This window comes from Colossoma macropomum, unplaced genomic scaffold (genome assembly GCF_904425465.1).
Source record: "Colossoma macropomum unplaced genomic scaffold, Colossoma_macropomum, whole genome shotgun sequence".
In the NCBI taxonomy this organism is placed as follows: Eukaryota; Metazoa; Chordata; class Actinopteri; order Characiformes; family Serrasalmidae; genus Colossoma; species Colossoma macropomum.
The window spans coordinates 30,506,768-30,527,828 of NW_023494800.1; the positions used below are offsets into that span (position 1 = coordinate 30,506,768).

Genomic DNA, 21,061 nt, shown 5'->3' on the forward strand with positions numbered 1-21,061 from the left:
AACAGTATTATAAAATGAAACACATGAATATAAAAATTCCTAAAGAAAGATGTACTACTGTACAAAAATATTCATAAAGACATTTTGAAAAAGTAAGAGTCAAATTGTTTGTTGAGTCCTTTTTCATTTGTGAACAGTCAAAATGTGAAAATATTCCTGAGTCGGTGATATCATGATATCATGCATGAAAATAACGCGCACAAACAAAATGAAATCAAAACCTGTTATTAATACTAAAGGAGAAAGTCTGAGAGCTGAGACAGTCTGCTGTATTCTTATGCCCTATTCCTTCTTTTTCATAGCTGAAGTTTTCTGAAGTACAAAGTTTTGCTGCTCATTAGCTTAGCTCACATTAGCTAAATTAACTAGCTAACATGCACTCATAACAGAACATAAGTAGCAGCTTTAGGTTTAATAAAGCACTATCATGCTTATTTATCTGAAACAACACAGTAAAACAAACACAGTAAAAGAACACTGTACCTACTTAGCTCAGAGTAGTTAGCGAGTCAGCTAACTGTGTCTCCACATTAGTGCTGTAGTACTGGAGTGAAACAGTCCTTTATTTTTGTCAGCGGTCTCACAGTATTGGCCTGGGGGTCTGCTCAGGCATCACACATGGCAGATCATGGCAGATACAGTGAGTCAGAATTAAAATTTTAACAGAATTATCAAACTAATCCACTGAGAACGCAGAATTAATTGCTCTTCACTCCCAGCACTTACAAAAACCTCACTTGTGTTCAACAGAAACTGCAGTGCTATCATAATAAGAGTCCTGTGCAATTTGACTTTTAAATGTAAGCTTTTTTATTTCAAAAGAACACTAAAATGTTTATTATTCTAAACATCAGGCTTTCTATGTATACATACTAGTGCTACTACAACAACAATAATAATCAATTCCTAAAATAATTATCAATTTCTGACCCTTGGAATTGGAATCAGAGTCTGCTCCAAAACGAACAGCCCCAGGAATTACTTTAGTTCAAAACTTGTTCTTGTATGATCACAAAGTCATAGCAAATTCTGCATCAACAAGCATTAACAGCAGTGTGTGTCTGTGATGATGACACAGCTTCCTGTTTTTCTCTTGTAGGGACATGACCTTATCTTACTGTAGCAGTCTGTTTCGGTCTTAAAGCTGTTCTCGGCCCTAAGGGACTAGTGTAGATTCAACGTTGGCAGTTTTGTGTTACATTCTTTAGAAATGGCGCTGGGGAGACTGATTGAACTTTAAAAGACCACCCGTGGCGTAATTACGTGATAGTCAACCTTGTTCTCATTGTTTTAGAAAAACTTGTCGAGCAAGACTTTGTGTGCCCCTGTAGATCTGGATATTCGGTAGGATTTTTCTTTTTGTACTTAGTGATGCCCCTGCTGATTACTCTGAATTTTGGCGTTTACATGTGGAACTCCAAACTCTGGTCTGAGCCTCAGAGTCATTGCAAATGCTTTGGGAAATTTCTCACCTGTGCAGCTCCATCTGTTTTTTGGCTGACCTTGTTTTTTGGTGATGGCAGATTTGTGGCTTGTTTGATCACTACACTAAAAGAAGATCATGTTGACACCAATGCGCTGCCTCCGTGGGAATGGTGTGACAAAAACCGAACACTGACCGAAGAGCAGTATCATGTACAGATATCATTTTACATATCTAAGGTAAGCTACTCATACTTAAAGGAGAAATCCACTGATTTTTCACAATTTCTGCATAACTAAATCATTGAGATGCAAATAATGTCAGTCAGAGTAGTTTGGTATAAAATGCTCTGTTTTAGAGAAACTTGGAATTGTTCACAGTGGTGGTGATAGAAACCAGACATCTGAAGAGTTTAATGCCTCTAAAAGAAAAAAGTTATTACAAAGAATGGTTACAGTTTGTTCCCTGAGAAATCCTAAACGTACATAATTTACATGTTCAAATGAACTAGACTACAGAAAACAAAGTAAGAACCAGCAAAGCATAAAAATTCACAACATACACAAACAATACATGCACAGCGATACACAAACAAGCAAACTCACAGAGAAACAAGTATCAGTACTCTAAACAGAACATATTTTTATTTACTAGATTTTACCATCATCAACATTCCATATAAACTCAGAAGACTCGTGTAGGTTCACTGGTGGTTCTGGATAGTAAATAAGATGTCTATATTTGTGTTGTAGTCATGGTGACCCCTGGTTCCTATCACCACCACTGTAAAGACATCTGAACCATTTCACACCAAACCACTCTGAATCACTCTGTTTTTATCTCAAAAACTGAATTTAGTTACAATATAATTATGATCTAATGGAGCAGTAGAGTAATGCCAACGTTAGGGGGTAACCACTTGCAGCCCACCAAAATGCAAGTTAGACCACTTAATCAAAGGCATTAGTTAAGTTACCAACTTATGTAGTACTATTACTGAATTTATTGTAACAAAAAATATTGTACTTCATTTTCCAATAAGAGAGACATTTTGCCGTTAATAACTTCTTATTTTGCAAATGTGTTACCTAACTAGCATGGATGCTTCAAAAACAAAATAGCACAACTGGCATTTAGTTGTTTTTGTTTTTCCTCAAAAAAAAATATATTACAGATATTGGCTCAATGTTCACCTCAGTATTTCAACACAAAAGAAAGCTTTTAATTGTGCCTGGTTGGAGAGCTTTTCCTGGTTACCCACCTTTCATTTATTTAATATACTAGTCACAATAAGTATGTCATTCTTTTTTTAAAGAGATTTCTTTTTCTGAGTAGATTAGATAAACGATAATACCACCTGCATAACAAAGAAGAAAATCAAAGAAAAATAAGTGAAAAAAGGTTCCAAAACTTGAGTTCAAAAACTGATTAAAAGCTCCAGAGAAAATGTTCCTCCTAACAACCACCTGGAAGAGCTGGTCGACCCCAAATCTGCCCCCATCAGATAAACAGCACTTAAAGCTTTCATCTTTGAGAGAGAGGAGAAAATCAAGCTGCTTCAGATCTTTGAGGGACTGAAAGTGAGTCTCTGAAGAGAATGGAAGTTGTTACAAAGGTGGACACATTAAATACTAAATCAGATGATATTAGATTTAGTTACTATATGATTTTCTATTAAATGTGTTTTTTGCTTGTTTTCCTGATGCTGGGAAGTAAGTAACTTATACTTAATGGCCATTTTGGCTGAGAATTATACACCAACTGGCCACTTCATTAAGTGCAGCTTCTTGTTTCTATGCTATTTGTCCATTTTATCAGCTTCACTGACCATATAGGAGCACTTTGTTGTTCTACAGTTACAGACTGGAGTCCATCTGTTTCTCTGCATACTTTGTTACCCTGTTCTTCAGTGGTCAGGACCCCCACAGGACGGGTATTATTTAGGTGATGGATCATTCTCAGCACTGCAGTGACACTGAAATGGTGGTGTGTGTTGTGCTGGTCTGAGTGGATCAGACACAGCAGTGCTGCTGGAGTTTTTAAACACTGTGTCCACTCACTGTCCACTCCATTAGACACTCCTACCTTGTCAGTCCACCTTGTAGATGTAAAGTCAGAGACAGTAGCTCATCTGCTGCTGTACAGTTTGTGTTGGTCCTCCTCTAGTCCTTCATCAGTGGTCACAGGACGCTGTTGGTTCAGCGACACTGAGGTGTTTAAAAACTTCAGCAGCACTGCTGTGTCTACAAGGAGGTGTTTTTTTGGTAGGTGTATATAGACAATACTGACAATACTGTGTTGTCTTTTTTCCAGATCATAGTTTTTAGTGTCATCGCCATCATTTTTTTTGGAGCACTGTTTTATCAGTGCGGTTGCAGATGCTGTGAAGAATGTCAAGCCAGCAGGTATGTTCCTCTCAGTGGTCATGTGTTTATTTGTCACTTGTCATTTGCCAGCTATATGAGCAATGCAGAAGCTCAGTAAATTATTGATAAATTGATGAAAAAAATAAACAGATATAAATATAGATGACAAACTCAGACTGCTGAGCCATCCATAAACTCAGTTCAAATTTAGTTTAAGAGCACACTATACATTCTTGAATGCAGTAACAAATGATCCTGTAAGCTGTTTGTTCTAAATTTAATTTAATTGACTTTAAAAGAAAGAAATCTGGTCATATAAAATGCAGGCTGATTAAGGCTGATCACATTTTATGGGTGAAACATGGTTGTAGTTGCATTACAGTGTAGCTGAGCAGCTCAAGACACAGAGTGATTAGAGGAAATTTTAAAATGAAAGGTTGAACTATTAGGATAATCACCTATAGATTCAAACAAACATCTTATTATAACCTATGAGCTTCATTTCCAAATGTTATGTCCAAAAAAACAACGAGAGAATTATAGTTTTTTTCATTAGGCACCCAATTCACTAATTTTACATCATATTTATTGTTTATTTAAGCTCAGGCATGTGGACACATGGTCCTGTGACTTTATGGATAGTGTTCCTTCAGAATATCCTGTCTTCTATTGAGGTCTTCAGGTCTTTTAATGGCTGGTTCATGATTCCTCTCATTGTCTCCATCCATTTTGTAGCTGGGCTTGATTTGTTTTGTTTTGTTTGCTGTCTGAGGTTCTCTCTAAAGTCTTCACCAACACCAAAGTATCAGTATTTTTCCTGCCTGTCTTGCTTATTGTCCAGCTTTCACGTCCATAAAGAACCAAAGAGAAAACCACAGCCTGAACATATTTTATTTTTTTACATTTATATTGATATTTACATATTTGTCACAATATTAAAACTAATATATTGATCCAAAACAGCAAGTTAAAGTAAAAAATTAAGAATACGTATTCAGTCCAATTGCATTTTGTAAAGACAGTGTATTCAGAATAAAGTTACTTTTTGCATTTTAGGAAAATACTTTTAGAATACTTACCCATTAAATAAAAAACAATCTTCAAAAGAATCAATGCTATAATATGTTTATTGACTATTATAAAATCAGTGCATGACATGTTTGTGTTATGCCCCTGAGAGAGGGAATGATAGAGAATATTTAGTTTTAGAGCAAACACAAGACACAATGCGTACTGCTCACAGCTGTATCAGTGATAAGTCATCTGTATCATTTATAAGTCATCTGATATTATGCATAGAATTAGGATTCGTTGCATTAAACTCCCTTTATAGCGCATCAGAAAAGCATACACTGTTCATGTGCTGAGCTAACACACATACATTCAATTCACAACTTTTCAAAAGGAAAGGAATATGCAAAGTAAATACAGAAGCTCTCAACTAGTCCTCTCAATACATATTCATAGTATGGTTACTCACTTTTAGCTTAGCACAATCACAAGTAGCAGAATTTTAGTCCTTTCCCCATGTTTCCCACAATTTTCACTTACACAGAACGATAGTACCTAATTAACTTGGTACTTAAAGCTGTTGAACTCCATATACCTCAATTTAGCTCTATATCAGTCACATTTTGAACACATAAACTAGAGCAGAAAATCTATACATCACAACAGGCTTAACAATAAACAACAGGCACTTCGCAATGTTTAGCTGAGCTACTTAGCCTTTTAACATTACTCACCCCATAAGTATAGCTCAGTGCAAAATTACTAAAGTACAGTAAAATAGTTTCCATACAAAATATGAACAGTGGAACATGAGTAAAACTTACAACAGTTATACAAGTCTCTTGTTAAATGAGCACATAACCCCTTAGAACGAACCTGGGTAGCTTATTTTTCTCCTGTAGCTTTTATCAGAGCACCAGGTCAATGAGCTAAGCTAGTGACTTGCAGTTTAGAAACGTCACAAAAAGTCAGTAAATACGCTATTAAAACCACAGTCAAACAAGATTTCACAAACAAGAACGCTTCTTTAAACACCATACTTGCAATTTTCTACAAATATTTTGTACCTGAGAGGGGGAACGATAGAGAATATTTGTGTTAGAGCAAACACAGGACACGAGGCGTGCTGCTCACAGCTGTATCACTTTATAAGGGATGCAAGCTAAACGTGCATTCTCTAGGTTCCCGCGCCCAGTCCGAACTAATCGCACATCGACCACAGGCTCGACCAATCGATCACACAGTAATGGCTCATATAGAGAAATGTAGTGTTTGATCAGTATCAACACAGTTAGAAACACGCTTTTTCTTTCTTTTCTTCTTTGAACATACTTTTTTCTCTTTTCTTGTATCATTATCAAAACAGAAACATACTTTTTCTTTTTTTTTCTTTTTTTTTTTAAGGGCGTCACGTTTGTTAGACAAATTCTAAAGAGGACTTCTTAATGACTTTAATGACTTCTTTACAAACACTGAAGCTCCTGCTAAAGCCTGTTACCAATTACATGGAAATTCAAACAAAATATTTTCCCCAATAACCAGAAATATAAAGCATACCCCAAATGATACAGACTTTCTTGAGCATTTTAAAGGTTCATTTATTAATTCAGCATTTATCTATTTACCGTTTACTGTTTTTATATGTTGTGTATAGTTATATACCTCATGTTCAAAAATGATTAAACAGTGAAGGAGTCATAACACATCTGTAATTTATGTGTTAATAAGACATACACAAAGACAACACAGGGTCAAAATCAATTTTGAATTTTGAAACACAGCATTTAGTGTAAGATATAGTATGTAGACATTAAATAGTACATCAATCCAAATCTCAAGAAATGAGAAGTGATCAGATCAGTTAAGTCATTCTGTGCAATCTCAATATTTAAGATGAGTTTCAGCCAATCCAAACTAAAAAAGGGGTTTATTTATTTTTCTTTGTGAAGATCAGTGACTAATCTGTCAGGCTGTAAAATGACCCAACTGCAAAATTGTAGCATTGCTATCTGCTCAACACAGACAATAAAATATGTTAAAAATTTTGTAGAACTGACATTTTATAGTAATAATTTATAATTAATGTTAATAATAATTAATGCTGACATTTCACAAATCAATCTTTTTAAATTTGTTTCATTTGTTTCTTCTGACATTTTTGCATTAAATGTATTTGATTATTTATACTAACTCAGTGTCAAAAAAGTTGTGACATGGTGATAAAAAAGCGAAAGCCGGGATTAGTAAATTATGTTTGATCTGTATTAAACTGGAATCAGAACAAACACATAATATTTAAACATTTTATGAACTTTCATTCATAAAATGCAGCTCAAAGAGCTTCGCAACAAAGTAGTAAAATAGAAAAATAGAAATGAAAGAACATTGGTAGCATAACTTAGAAACAAGAATAAAACTGGAAAATTAAACAACATAATCGTACTGTAAGGTTTCAAGCAGAGTCAGCCGCTCGCAGATGTAACTTACAGAAAGGGCTTTATTGATAGGAACAAAGTTCAAAGTTGTCATCAAAAACCAGGCAGTGTTCAGATCCAGAAGGCATGAGAAATACACACAGACATACATCAGACAATGCATCAAATTCAAAAAGGGAAAGGCAGAAGCGTGGTCGAAGGTGCAGGCAATTGGTCAAAATCCAAGATCAGAATCAGTGCAAAAAAATCCAAAGGGCAGAGCAAAAAGGGCAGAGTCGAGAAAACGAAAGGCAAAAATCATACACGGAATACACAACAACAGAAAAACACTCAGTAGATCACAGTAGTGGATACAATACCTCACAACTTTTCTAAGCTAAAGCCCAGGCTTATATGCTAAACTGTGTCATATGACAACTAACACAGGTAAATCACATCAATACTCCGGAGATCTAGAGCGCTGATAGGAGCGCGGAGTCACGTGAGAAGTCATGTGATTCCTCAGAGGTTCTTGGGATATAGAGTCCGTCTCAGTGTCGTTGCCTACGGGAAGCTCGGAAGTCATGTGATCTCCCAGAGGATTCTGGGAGATTGAGTCCGAATCCACAAGGGAGTTCGGTCGATGCGTGACAGTACCCAAAGAGTCCCGGGAGGCCGTGGAGTGAGGCCGACCAGGGCGACCACACCGGCCACCGCCAGACCTCCAAACAGGGGCAGAACCAGAGCCACCGAAGTGCTGGACAGACGGGTGTCCTTCACGAGGACCCCTAAGACAATCAGGGAGAGAACTGGAGAGACCCCTTCGCGGGCGACCCCTAGGTTGAGGAGGAGCAGGCTTCCCAGTATGTCGGCTGTGGAATTCCGCAATGAGCCCTGGGTCCAAGTAGTTCCCTGTCTCCGATGCCATAATTCCTTTCTGCAGGGGATAATTTATGGGAGAAAAAGGCAACTTGGTGTAACTTGGGAGGATTACCAGAGCATTGGGATAGAACAGCTCCTATACCTGTTTCAGAGGCATCTACCTCTACTACAAAAGGCTCAGACGGGTCTGGGTGTTTAAGAATGGGAGCTTTAGTGAATGCTTTCTTTAACTCCTTAAATGCACTTTCTGCTTGTTCAGTCCACCTAAGCTTCTTTGGACCACCTTTTAGCAGTCATGTAAGTAGAGCTGCAATAGTGCTGAAATTACGGATGAAACGGGGGTAAAAATTCGCAAAACCTAGAAATCTCTGTAGTTCCTTGACAGAGACAGGAACAGGCCATTGAATAACTGCATCTACTTTATGGTCATCTATGATGACGCCCTGAGCACTAACGATGTAACCTAGAAATGAAACAGATTCTAGGTGGAATTCACATTTCTCTGCCTTAAAAAACAAATTGTTGTGCAAGACCGAACAAACATGGTGAACATGTGTGGCTTTATCTGGGGAGCACACGAGGATATCATCGAGGTAAGCAATGACATACTTCTCTAGCATGTCTCTTAACACGTCGTTAATGAACGCCTGAAAGACCGAGGGGGCGATAGAGAGTCCGAAGGGCATGACTAAGTATTCATAGTCTTCCATTCGTCCCCCTCCTTTATTCTAATTAAGTTGTAAGCACTCCTGAGGTCTAACTTAGTGAAATACTTGGCCCCTTTTAGTTGTTCTAATGCTACTGGGACTAATGGAAGAGGATACAGGTAAGTTTTGGTTACCTGGTTGAGTACACGATAATCTATACACGGACGTAGTCCGCCATCTTTCTTCTTAATGAAGAAAAAACTAGAAGCTATGGGGTAAGTGGATGGTCGTATGAAACCTTGTTCTAAGGTTTCCTGGATGTACGTGTCTAAAGCCACTTCTTCTTCTTGTGTCAGGGTAGATTCTAGACTTAGGAAACACAGGATTGTCAACTAGCTCAATAGCACAATCATATTCTCTATATGGGGGTAGTTTGGTAGCGTTCTTCTTATTGAATGCTTCTTTTAGGTCTACATATTCTGGAGGGATATCAACAGCACTAATGGCATTAGGGCTTTCTACAGAGGTAGAACAGAGAGAGATTGTGGGCTGGACTATACAGGTTTGCATACAGAAATCGGACCATCGGAGGATAGTGTGATCAGACAAGGAAATAGAGGGGTTATGTTTCTCTAGCCAGGGGAGACCTAATATCACATCAAACTCTGAATGTTCCAGTACTAAAAAGGATAGAGTTTCTTGGTGGAGAGCACTGGTCTTTAATGACAGGGGCTGAGTCACTTGGACGATGGTTCCTATTCCCACAGGTCCTCCATCCAGTGCAGCCACCTTCAGCGGGGTTTTCAGGTCTTCCACAGGTGCTTGAAGTTTCTCCACCAGGCTAGCATGAATGAAGTTCCCCTCTGCTCCCGAATCTAGTAGGGCTGAGACAACAACAGACTGGGGATGACAGTATACAGTGACAGATAACATGAAGGACTTGGAGACCAACCCCTTTGTGGGCACACTCACCACATTAGCACGTGGAGTATACTGCACGTGCTGTCCAGGGGTCGGCGCCTTATGCATGTGTGATCTGGCTCGGCACTCACGAAGCTGATGTCCGGCAGTACCACAGTACAAACACAGATGATTCTTCATCCGGTGCTGTTTTTCCTCTTGTGATAAGCAGGAAGAGTCACATTGCATAGGTTCAGAAGTGTCCAGTGTTGCTGATGTGTCTTTCCCTCTAGTCTGTAGCTTTCTGACATTTCTCTCCGTCTTCGTCTTGCTTTGGTGATGCAGGAGATGATCCAATCGAATGGCGAGAGTGATGAGCTGATCCAAGTTAAGGTCGTCATCCTTACAAGCAAGTTCCGTTAGGATATCGGAATTTAGTCCTTGTCTGAACATAACTAATAACGCTGCCTCATTCCAGCCACTACTAGCTGCTAAGGTGCGGAACTCCAAAGAGTAATCTACTACTGATCGATTTCCTTGACGCAATTTTGACGACAGTTCACCTTCATACTAACTTTGCCTTCATACTGATGATCAAAGTTAGTTTTAAACTCCTGGATGAATTGTGAGTATGATAGAAGCTGAATATTAGTCCAGCTAGCAGTTGCCCACTCTAGAGCCTTGTCCGCCAAGCAAGAAACTATAAACGTAATCTCAGCTTGACCAGAGCTACTGGGGGAATTTTCAAAATAAACTGAGCACTGTAACAAAAACCCTCGGCACTTATCGGGATCACCATCATATTCATCGGGTTTACTAACAGGGAAGACAGCGTGTGAAGCTTCGGCCTGAAATTGGGCTCGATTTACATTAACCTCAGTGTCAGCAAGGCTCATGTTCTGTAGCTGAGTAGTTAGTCCCTTCACACTCTCCACGAGTTGGATTAACTGGGCCTGCTGGTCAGACTGTTGGTGGGCTAATGACTCTAGCGATTGTGTTACACCCGACAATACCTGTTGGTATCTTCCAAGCATTTGTCCTTGCTCTGCAAGAGCCTTCTGGAAAGGCCCCGAATCCGCCATCTGCATTTTGGGTGAGGTATTCTGTAAGGTTTCAAGCAGTCAGACGCTCGCAGATGTAACTTACAGAAAGGGCTTTACTGACAGGAACAAAGTTCAAAGTTGTCATCAAAAACCAGGCAGTGTTCAGATCCAGAAGGCATGAGAAATACACATAGACATACGTCAGACAATGCATCAAATCCAATAAGGGAAAGGCAGAAGCGTGGTCGAAGGTGCAGGTAATTGGTCAAAATCCAAGATCAGAATCAATGCAAACAAATCCAAAGGGCAGAGCAAAAAGGGCAGAGTCGAGAAAACGAAAGGCAAAAAATCATACACGGAATACACAACAACAGAAAAACGCTCAGTAGATCACAATAGTGGATACAATACCTCACAACTTTACTAAGCTAAAGCCCAGGCTTATATACTAAACTAACTGTGTCATATGACAACTAACACAGGTAAATCACATCAATACTCCGGAGATCTAGAGCGCTGATAGGAGCGCGGAGTCATGTGAGAAGTCATGTGATTCTTCAGAGGTTCTTGGGAGATTGAGTCCGTCTCAGTGTCGTTGCCTATGGGAAGCTCGGAAGTCATGTGATCTCCCAGAGGATTCTGGGAGATTGAGTCCAAATCCACAAGGGAGTTCGGTGGATGTGAGACAAGTACAATTTAAGCTAAAAATATTCTTATGAAATTTTAATGAAATACTAATAAAAAGATAAAACACCACAGCAGCACATTACACAGGACATATTTTTGTTATAAATAAAAAGCTCTACATCCATGCATCGACTGTGGGAACATCCGTGGAAGTACCTGTCCAAGATGCTAAAGGTGGTTGATATCCCAGAATACACTGAAAGGGAGACCAGTAGTTGAACTGGTGAGGGAGTTTTGTGCTATCTCGGCCCATTGTGAAAACCTTGACGAGTCTGTGGGATTGTCATGACAGAATAAGCAAAGGCAAAAGGCACAAAACAAACTCCCCAGGAGGAGCGGTCAACGACTGTCAATATGGTGGTAAAACCTTAGGATCTGGGCAGATCAGTAACAAAGTCTACGGCTACATGAGACCAAGGTCTAGCAGAGACCGATAATGGAACAATGGAGCAAGTGGAGCAAGTGGAGCATGAAGCAATGAAAGAATGTATGTCCTTATTCATCCCACCAATATCGATTAGAAAGAAGTTGATGCGTTCGTGTTTCCCCAGGGTGCCCAGACGTGAGTGACAAGTGAGCCCAGGTGATAAGTTGAGTGAGAAACTGATGTGGTACTTAAGTCTTTTCTGGGGGCCACTGATTTGCCACTGTGATATTGGCTAATGCCCTTTCAATTGCCTCATCGATGTCCCAACAAATAGAGGAAATGTAGACTTCAGGTGGTCGAATATGTTCTGGTGTAAGCTGATTGGAAATAGGGTTGTCATTCTGATACATTCTAGATAGAGCATCTGATTTAGTATTCCTGGAATCCAGGCGATAAGTTATGCTGAAATTAAAACGGGAAAAGAATAGGGTCCATCTGGCTTGGCGGCCGTTCAGTCTTTTAGCATTACAGAGGTACCCTAAATTACTGGGGTCAGTTAGTACTACAAAGGGGTAATTAGCTCCCTCTAGCCAGTGCCGCCATTCCTCTAAGGCTAGTTTAGACCGCTAATAACTTTTCAGTATTTCATGTTTGCGCCAGGAAATTGAGGGGTTGTGTTTCTCATGCCAAGGGAGACCTAAGATGAGTTAGAATTCAGAATGTTCAAGAACTTAGAACGGCAGAAGTTCTTTGTGAAGAGTGCTGTTTTCCAGATGAATGAGTTCGGTCATCTTTGTGATGGTTCCAGCACCTACAGGTCCTCCATCCAAGGCTGGAATCTGTAGTTGCTACACCAGACATGAATGAATAAAGTTTCCTTTGGCAACGGAATCCATGAGAGCTGAAACAAAAACAGAACTGGGATGACATCATGCAGTTATTGGCAACAGGAACAATTTTGAAACCAACCCGATTGTGGGAACACTCACCACATTAGCAAGTGGAGTATACTCCATGTGCTTTCCAGGGGTTGGCACCTTCTGTTTTTGTGGTCTGGTTTGGCATTTACGAAGGTGATGACCAGTATTCCCACAGTACAGAAACAGGTTGTTCCTCAGACGACAGACTCTTCCCTCCTCGAAAAGGTGGGATCAATTACACTACATGGGTTCCTCTGATTCTTTATGTTCCACAGGTTCTTGGGGTATTCTCACTCTGGTAACCATCTTTATAGTGGCACATTCTGTTTTGGAGTTTTCTGCAGTTGTGGAGTAGGTGATCCAGTTGAATGGAAAGGGTAATGAGCTGATCTTGAGTCAAGTTATCGTCTTTACAAGCTAGTTCGTTCAAAATGTCAGGATTAAGCCCTTGATGAAATATGCTCCTTCACTCCACTGGCTAGCAGCTAGTGTACGGAACCCTAGGGAATACTCTACTACCAAGAAATTGCTCTGGCGTATTTTCGAAGCAACTCCCCACTGATCTTGCCTTCATATGGATGATAGAAAACAGTTATGAATTCTTTAATAAACTGGTGTAAGAGAGGCGATGTATGTGAGGCCACCTGGCCATGGCACATTCTAAGGATCTGTCAGTTAAACGAGAAACAATTAAGGATATCTTAGCTTGATCAGAGCTTACTGGGGAGTTCTCAAACATACAGAGCATTAGAGTAAAAAACCCACGACACTAATCAGGGTTCCCCTCAAATTTATCGGGCTTACTCACGGGGAACACAGCATGTGGGGCTTCAGCTTGAGCGGATGGGCTGGCGGAGCTTGCTTCTGTTTCTGCAGTGCTCAAATTCTGAAGCTGACTAGTGAGCCCTTTCACACTCACTACTAGTTGTACCAGTTGAGCTTGCTGTTCAGACTGTTGGTGAGCTAGTGACTCGAACGAGTGTGTAACTCCTGATAACACTTGTGGATGTCGGCCAAGCAATTGTCCTTGTTCAGCCAAAGCTTTTTCAAAAGTCTCCAGGTTCAGCGTCTGCATAGCTGGCGAGTTATTCTGTAACGTGCCAGAAAGATTCAGATGAAAGAGAAAAAGAGGCTTTACTGACAGGATTGAAATCCAGGTTCGTGGTCAAAAAACAAGCATGGGTCATCCAGAAAAGACAGCCAGTACAAAAATACAAACATAACAACAGGCAAACAATCGCAAAGGGTCAGACAAAAAAGCTGAGTCGAGAGAACAGGCAAAAAGGTCATAAACTGGAGTATTACAAACAATAGAACTAGTAGATCTGTAAAGATGCAATACCTTGCAACTTGACTATCCTTAAGCTCAGGCTTATAAACTAAACCACGAAGATCATATGACGCACAAGACAGGTGAACAGAATTAGTATTCCGGTGAATGAGAGCGCTGATTGTAGCGCGAGGGAAGGTCAGGAGTCACTGGGGTCAGGTGAACCCTCTGGGAGATGGAGTCTGAGTGTGTCAGAGCCAGAGGAATGCGTGACATTAGGGCCGTGGATTAGAGCTTGGGGGTGTGACCTGAGTGAGTACATCCTGTTTCGTGTAAAGGTAATAATACCCTGCCCTAAGAAAGTGAAACAAATTTTTTGGTCGAGCAGAAGTACAAGAAGTTTTTTTTTTTTACCCCCAATTCATTTCTATGGGAAAAAAAACATAATTTAACAAAGACTGTATGAAAACCGTACGTCAGATCAAAAGGCTGTATATAACCACACCATTCCTGATCAGCCCAAACATGCTAAATGAATGAACGGTGTCAATATACTGAAAACTGCGTGATGAGTTAGCAGAAAAGAAATCTGGCAGAAAAATCAAAGCAATGTGCAATCACTAATAACATACATTGAATAACAATAGTTACCACTAATAATTTAAAAGGGAACATTCTTGAATGGACTTTGAGTTGGCTGGAGAAGCCAGCTAATAACATTGAATTATTAAAATAGTTGTAGACTGTTGTTGGTGGTTACTAAGGTGTTGCCAGGTCATTGCTACGGTGTCCCAGGTTGTTGCTAGGCAAACACACAAGATCTCATGCCCAAGTATAATTCTGGCATTTATATATTTGGTGAATAGGTACACACCTGTTCTTCTATTTCATCAAAGAGTACTAAGTTTGAAAATATGTACTTTGCTCCATGACTATTAATCAATAGTAGTATTAATCAATCAATTAATCAGTAGTAGTAACCACAAGTAGTTACCACCTACCTTTGTTATCATCTTCAATATAAACTACCTTACCCCTGTATGCCCCCCTGAGAATAGCAACCCATGCTGACCAGTTTGTACCATTGCAAAGCCACATTTCATTGCCCCACTGATTCTTCCATAAATTAAAATCTGAAGCACAGCTGTTTGTTTCTTGTAGAAAATAAATATCAGCTCTTCTTTGTTGTAAGAAGAAGAAAACAGATTTCTTTTTGTTTATGTAGCACAAGCCTCTGACATTAAACAAAACCAATAAAAGACTAAGAAAATCATATATAATCATATATAATCGTATATAACATATTAAAATGTATCTCTGAACAAGGTATGAGTATAAAGTATCTCAAGATATTAAATTGAATCACACCCAGCTTAATGTTCAAGCAGACAGAGTACAGTTTAATTGTTCAAGTTTAGTGAGTCCCAAGAGCTAGTGGAGCTCAGAGTGTAGATATGCTGAGTAAACTGGGAGGATTAGTAACAGTCCGTAGTGTGTTATTCATGTTCTGGTTGGTGTTACTGGTGTAATCAGTTTAACAGCTCAGTTTAATAGCTCAGTTTATTAGTTTTGCTAATATTGAGGGGGAGGTTGTTGGCGGTGCACCACTCTGTTAGGAGATTTGATCCCTCCCTATTTTGTCCCACATCGACGTTGGTGTTGTTGTCATCACCACACTTGATGATGGTGTTGGAGCTGTATTTGCGATGCAGTCATCAGTGTACAGTGTGTAGAGCATGGGTAAAGGACGCAGCCTTGTGGGCATCCTGTTCTCAGTGTGAGGGAGGGGCAGGTGTGTTCTGCAGGTGAGGAAGTCAAAAGAGCTTAAGAGGGGGAAAGCTTTGTAAATTAAAATGCATCCCACATAGTTTACTTTAGTCTGGCAGAAATGACACTTGTCAGTGGAGACTTTGAGACCATACGCCTATAATCTTTCCAGATCTCTGCGCAAACATTCTTTGCGTTCTTCGAGTTTTATTCAGTCAAGAAAAATTAACCTTCAGTCAGATGTTTCTACCAAATGAGGGCTAAGGGGCGCTAGGCTAGAGGGATGTTAGTTTCACGCTATACCCGCATTTAATATCATTGTCCAGTTTAAACTGACATTTCAAGTGTGTAACTTGTATGAAAGTAACTTATTTTGTAAAGACTTAAATTTAATAAGGAATTTCACAGATTTTTCAAAATGTCTGCATAATTCATTGGTTAAGATGTAAACAGTCATTCAGAGTGGTTTGGTGTGAAATGGTTGATTACACAGACTCAGATTTCTTTACAGTGGTGGTGATAGGAACCTTAGGTCACCATGACTACAACACAAATATAGACATTTTATTTAATATCAAAACCACCAGTGAACCTACACGAGTCTTTAGAGTGTTTATATGGAATGTTGATGATGGAAAATAGTGGAAATAGCAGAACCATTTAAGTCAAAACTGTCATGAAGCAATGTCTCAGATACCAGACAGAGTAATTTTTATCATTTCATGTAATGATTTTCTGTGAGAGAGCTTTTAGAGGCATTAAACTCTTCAGATGTCTGGTTCCTATCACCACCACTGTGAACAATTAGTTAAGCTGTTAAACCAATGACCAGTGATGTCCATCTGGTAATTCTTCTGCACAGTTATGCTTAATGTCCTATACACTTTGCTAGCTAGCTAATAGTGCCAAACTAGCAGTAGTGTGTTCGGTCAGTTATATGTGTGACTGACCTTCACTGCAGCATCACTGAATGTGTTTCAGAGTCATTTTAGCACAGAATGAGTGCAGTAGGTGAGAATGTGTAATTGCAGAGAGGAGAGGGGCTGTTTCCCTTTTTACATTAGAATTTTGCCGTCTTTCCAGCTTGGTGTCCTTTAATAATGTAGATTCACATGATTTATTACAGAGTGCAAATGCATATAAGATAAAATACATTTTAACAATCATATTCACACCTTTATTTCATAATCACTTTACACAAAACCGTGCAGTTCTGGAAATGCATGTTCATTTATATAAAAGTGATTAAATCCTTATATAAATAAAATGTCAATACTGGTATACTGATTAGCCAATTAAAATTGAAGTACTGGGGGGGCTCCCGAGTGGCGCAACCGTCCAAGCATTGGTCCTGTAATCAGGAGATCGCGAGTTAAATCCCTGGTGATGCTACAGCCATCCGTAGCCAGGAGTCCAAGAGAGCACAATTGGCCTCGCTCTCTCCGGGTGGGTAGGATGGCCCCTCCTTCTCCCCCCATCACTTAATGCAATGCTAGTCAGTGCAGGCGTCTGTTAGCTGACGTAACAGATCTGGCGGTTGGCGCTTTCCTCCGAGCGCGTTCAGCTGTCCAATGACGTTGCGTGAGCGGCAGTTCGAAAAGAAGCGGTGGGCTGGTTTCACAGGTCTCGGAGGAAGCCTGTGTTAGCCTTCACCCTCCTAGCGTTGGTAGTATTGTGTGATTGGGGGAGTCCTAACTAGAGGGTGGAATTGGAAACGACTAAATTGGGGAGAAAATCGGGTAAAAAATAAAATAAAAAATTGAAGTACTGAATTTGAATTTGCATTTGGAAATTAAATTAAATGCAAACACAGAAATAAAATGACATTTTACATAAATACATTTTCATTTTTCTACTGATATGCTTCAATAATTCTCAATGTGCCCATAAAATGAATCCAGATGAAGAATTGCCAGTTAAACATCACCGGTTGCTGCTAAAATCATTTAAACTGGTTTTCACTTCATTCTGTCTGTAACTGGATGTATGTTGCACTTGTTAGAGCAGACTGAGCAGGTCAGCAGCTAGCTAAAGGGTTAACAAGCTGACACTACAATAATAAAAGCTTCAAGTTACTTTTTGCATTATTAAATAGTTTAGATACAAAGGGACAAAAATGGACTGAATCAGACATAAAATAATAACATGACACATTTTCTTTTACTTCATTATAAACAATCATCAACAACACTTCAGTTCCCATCTGGATATTTCACCCAGAATCTCAAATACAGTGGTAAAACATGAAGTGGATGAATTTCAATAACTTAGAATTCATAAACAAATTACACAAGATATTGTTTGTGTAACGTAAAAACAACTATTATAAAATACAGAAATACATACATTACATATATAATTCAATTAAAATATGGAATTAGGTAAAACTCCATTCATTTTTCTTTTTTTTTGTCTCCCCAGAATGGAAACTTTACCCTCTTCAGTGCGCAGAGTACGCTGTGTGGCAAAGCGCACTGTGCAGCGTGCAAGCAAATATGACTTTTCTGGAGACTCTGTAAGAGTCAGTGAGACTGAAAATGTGGCTCTGTGTTCCCTCTGTGATGGTGATAAAATTTATCTGATTACTCTTAAAGAGGATCAGATCTCTAAACTACAGGAGGGAGAGACTTACATTATAAACAATGCCACAGTGAAGGAGGACCATCCAGTCTCTGAAATGATCCTGGGAAATGAAGCAGGAGTGTTCCGGACGGCCCCACTACAGCTGGATGAAAAATTAATTCATCGTGCAAAAGAGAGCATCAATCCTTCTTCGAGGAGAGCAGGTCTGAATGATCCAGGACTGTACCTGAAAAAGGGCTACATAACCCTGACAGGAAAAGTAGTTTCAGTAAGTATTTTGATGTTTCCTGGTTCATCAGTTTGTTCATGTTCCTCAACATCAGGTCACTCTTGGCTACGGTGACAAACAAAGAGGGAAAAATGAGAAGTCAGAGTGATCCAGATACAGAGAGGCCTAAATCTGGATTCTTGCTCAAACACTTAGAGACGTTCCAGAGTCTTTAAAAGGTCTTAATTTTTCTGACATTTTGGCAACTTAAAGGCTTAATTAAGTATAAAATATTTTTCATCTGAGTTTCACAGCACATTCAGATGAACCCTTTTAGATCAATATTATGTTCTAGGGACAACAAAACAAATATGAGCACAGCATTTCAGCATTAAACACCCACTTAGGAAAAATAAACATATTAGTTTACTGAAAACATTAAGTGACAGTTTTTCTATTGCTTATTAAACAGTTTACTAACTTTCTCTAATGCAGATGCTTCTCAATGAATGTGAGGATTAAGCTAATGTGGTGATGTTAGGGATGTGCAGAATTCAGTGTTCAGTAATAATTATTAGTCTTATTTAATCTTTGAGGAGTGTCACTCTTTCTCTGGCTCTCTATTGATAGATATTATTGTACTCACTCTGTTTATCCTCTTTAGCTGGGAGCTCCCCGGCAGACTGAGGGAGACATCCCTGTGAGAGATGTTGTGATCGGGGAGGCTCGTGTTAAGGTGACAGTGTCACTCCAGAAGGAGGCAGCAACTAAGCCACTCCAGCCAGGCCAGATGATTAAGATCACTTACATCAAAGTGGAGAAAATCCAAGCACATGAAAAAAAACTGATGTCGTCTGATTACACAGTTGTTTCTGTGAGTATTATGAACTTTTCTGTCTCTCCATCAAGACCTTCCAAATCCAGACTTCAAGTTTCCTGTTCAGCAGATCCTCCTCTTGTTGGCTCGAACTGCACACCTGAACCACTTAAAACATCACTATCCTCAGTAATAGAGGGCTTTTAAAAGGTTTTTCTTTATTTTATAGTCTGATGTTGCACATAAAAAATATAACTAAATGTAGAAAATTGCAGGGCCCTGCAGACCTTTAACAGTGTTTATCAGTACACAAAACAACAAAGATAGAATTCTGTACTTTAGCATAATGTTTTATATGTAAAATATTCTTTCTTTTTTGGTTTTAGGTGAAAAAGTTTCAATGAATGACTTTTATGTTTTAAAGTATATAAAAACTACAGATCAAATGTTTCTGTTTTAGAAGGAGAACTGAGAGGAGACGTGTAGAAGAAACTAATGTGAGACAGGAAATGTGCGGAGGGGATGGGGGAACAGCTCTGTTTTTTGTGATCAATATTTTATTCGTTTTTTTAACAGATATGTGTGACTTAAAATAAAATAAGTATGGCATGAGTTTTAATATTTTTAATATAAAATATTAGCCTATATTTTAGCTGATTTAGCTTTGTTTGTCATTGCAGTAGTCTGCTCCAGGGAAACAATATAGTAGAACCATAACCATTGATAGACACATATTTGGGTTAAATCATTTATGTGTAAGTCTGTTTAGCAGCGGAAAATTAGCAAAGATTAATCCTTTTTGAGTTAATGTGAAAGTGAAAAACTATCATCATTTAATAAACAGAGATATGGATTTTGATTAATAGGAATTTTATGTTTATCAGATGGTAAGGACCCAGAATTTGCTAATTTTGCTGCAATCCCAAAACATATGCAGAAAAGTGCCGACAGAATTAATGCTGCAAACCGTACGATACGGCATGAGACCCCTGTCCATTTAATGTGTTGAGTATGGTGTGGAGTCGGCCCTGTGTGTACATTTAAAATCATTGAATTGATGAGCAAGATTCAGGTTAGTCAACAGTCAGGTTAGACCATGTTTGGTCCCACATAGGATGGAATCCCAGCTGGTTCAGTTTCCATTCCAACTTAAATATCATTTGTAATCTCTGTTTACAAACTGGGTGGTTAAACCATTCAGACATCAGGTGGGAAGGAACCGGACTCTCCCAGGGTACTTTGTACGCCTTCGTGGCAGATCTGAGTCTGACATATAGAAAGTATTTTTCTTTTCTATCTGAATAGGTCCATTAAGCAGAATAGGTAAAAATACCCTCTTTCCTCCAAGCGGGATATACTAAAGGGTGTCCACCAGATAAAAAGTTAAAGTTGTGCTATGGTGATGTGAAGGAATTAAACTTACACAGTGCACCATTTTTTTCAGCCACCATCCAGACATTTAAAGTTGTAATACTTTTCCCCAAATATTAAACTTGTTTTCTTCTGTCCAAGGCCGGTGTAAGGCCAGTCATGAGGCATGTGAGGTTTGATCAAGACCTCCTCAATGAGTCGCCAAGGACCTTTTGAGTATAACCAAGTGGCCGCAGCCCTTAGCTGAAAGGACAAATAATAAAGATTTAGATTTGGCCAGGAAAGACCACTTACTTCCTTCTGTCACTGTAGAGTAACCTGCCTTATTCTGGTTTCCCACCCCAAATTAATTTAGATATCAAGCAGTTTACTTCATCATTGTAGA

General features: G+C 39.1%; 1 protein-coding gene across 2 annotated transcripts in view; it reads left to right on the plus strand.

Annotated features, from left to right (window-relative positions):
* Window positions 1-1,150: 1,150 nt before the first annotated feature.
* Window positions 1,151-21,061, plus strand: part of LOC118820300 — a 33,472-nt gene continuing 13,561 nt past the window's right edge. The window contains exons 1-5 of one of the 2 annotated variants that reach the window (XM_036588593.1): window positions 1,151-1,344; window positions 1,524-1,662; window positions 3,737-3,828; window positions 18,119-18,548; window positions 19,153-19,362. In XM_036588593.1, coding sequence (XP_036444486.1) covers window positions 18,120-18,548; window positions 19,153-19,362 — 639 coding nt within the window. In that variant the 5' untranslated portion in view covers window positions 1,151-1,344; window positions 1,524-1,662; window positions 3,737-3,828; window position 18,119. Of the gene's footprint in view, window positions 1,663-3,736; window positions 3,829-18,118; window positions 18,549-19,152; window positions 19,363-21,061 lie in introns of both variants that reach the window. The other variant, XM_036588592.1, reaches the window with a different exon arrangement.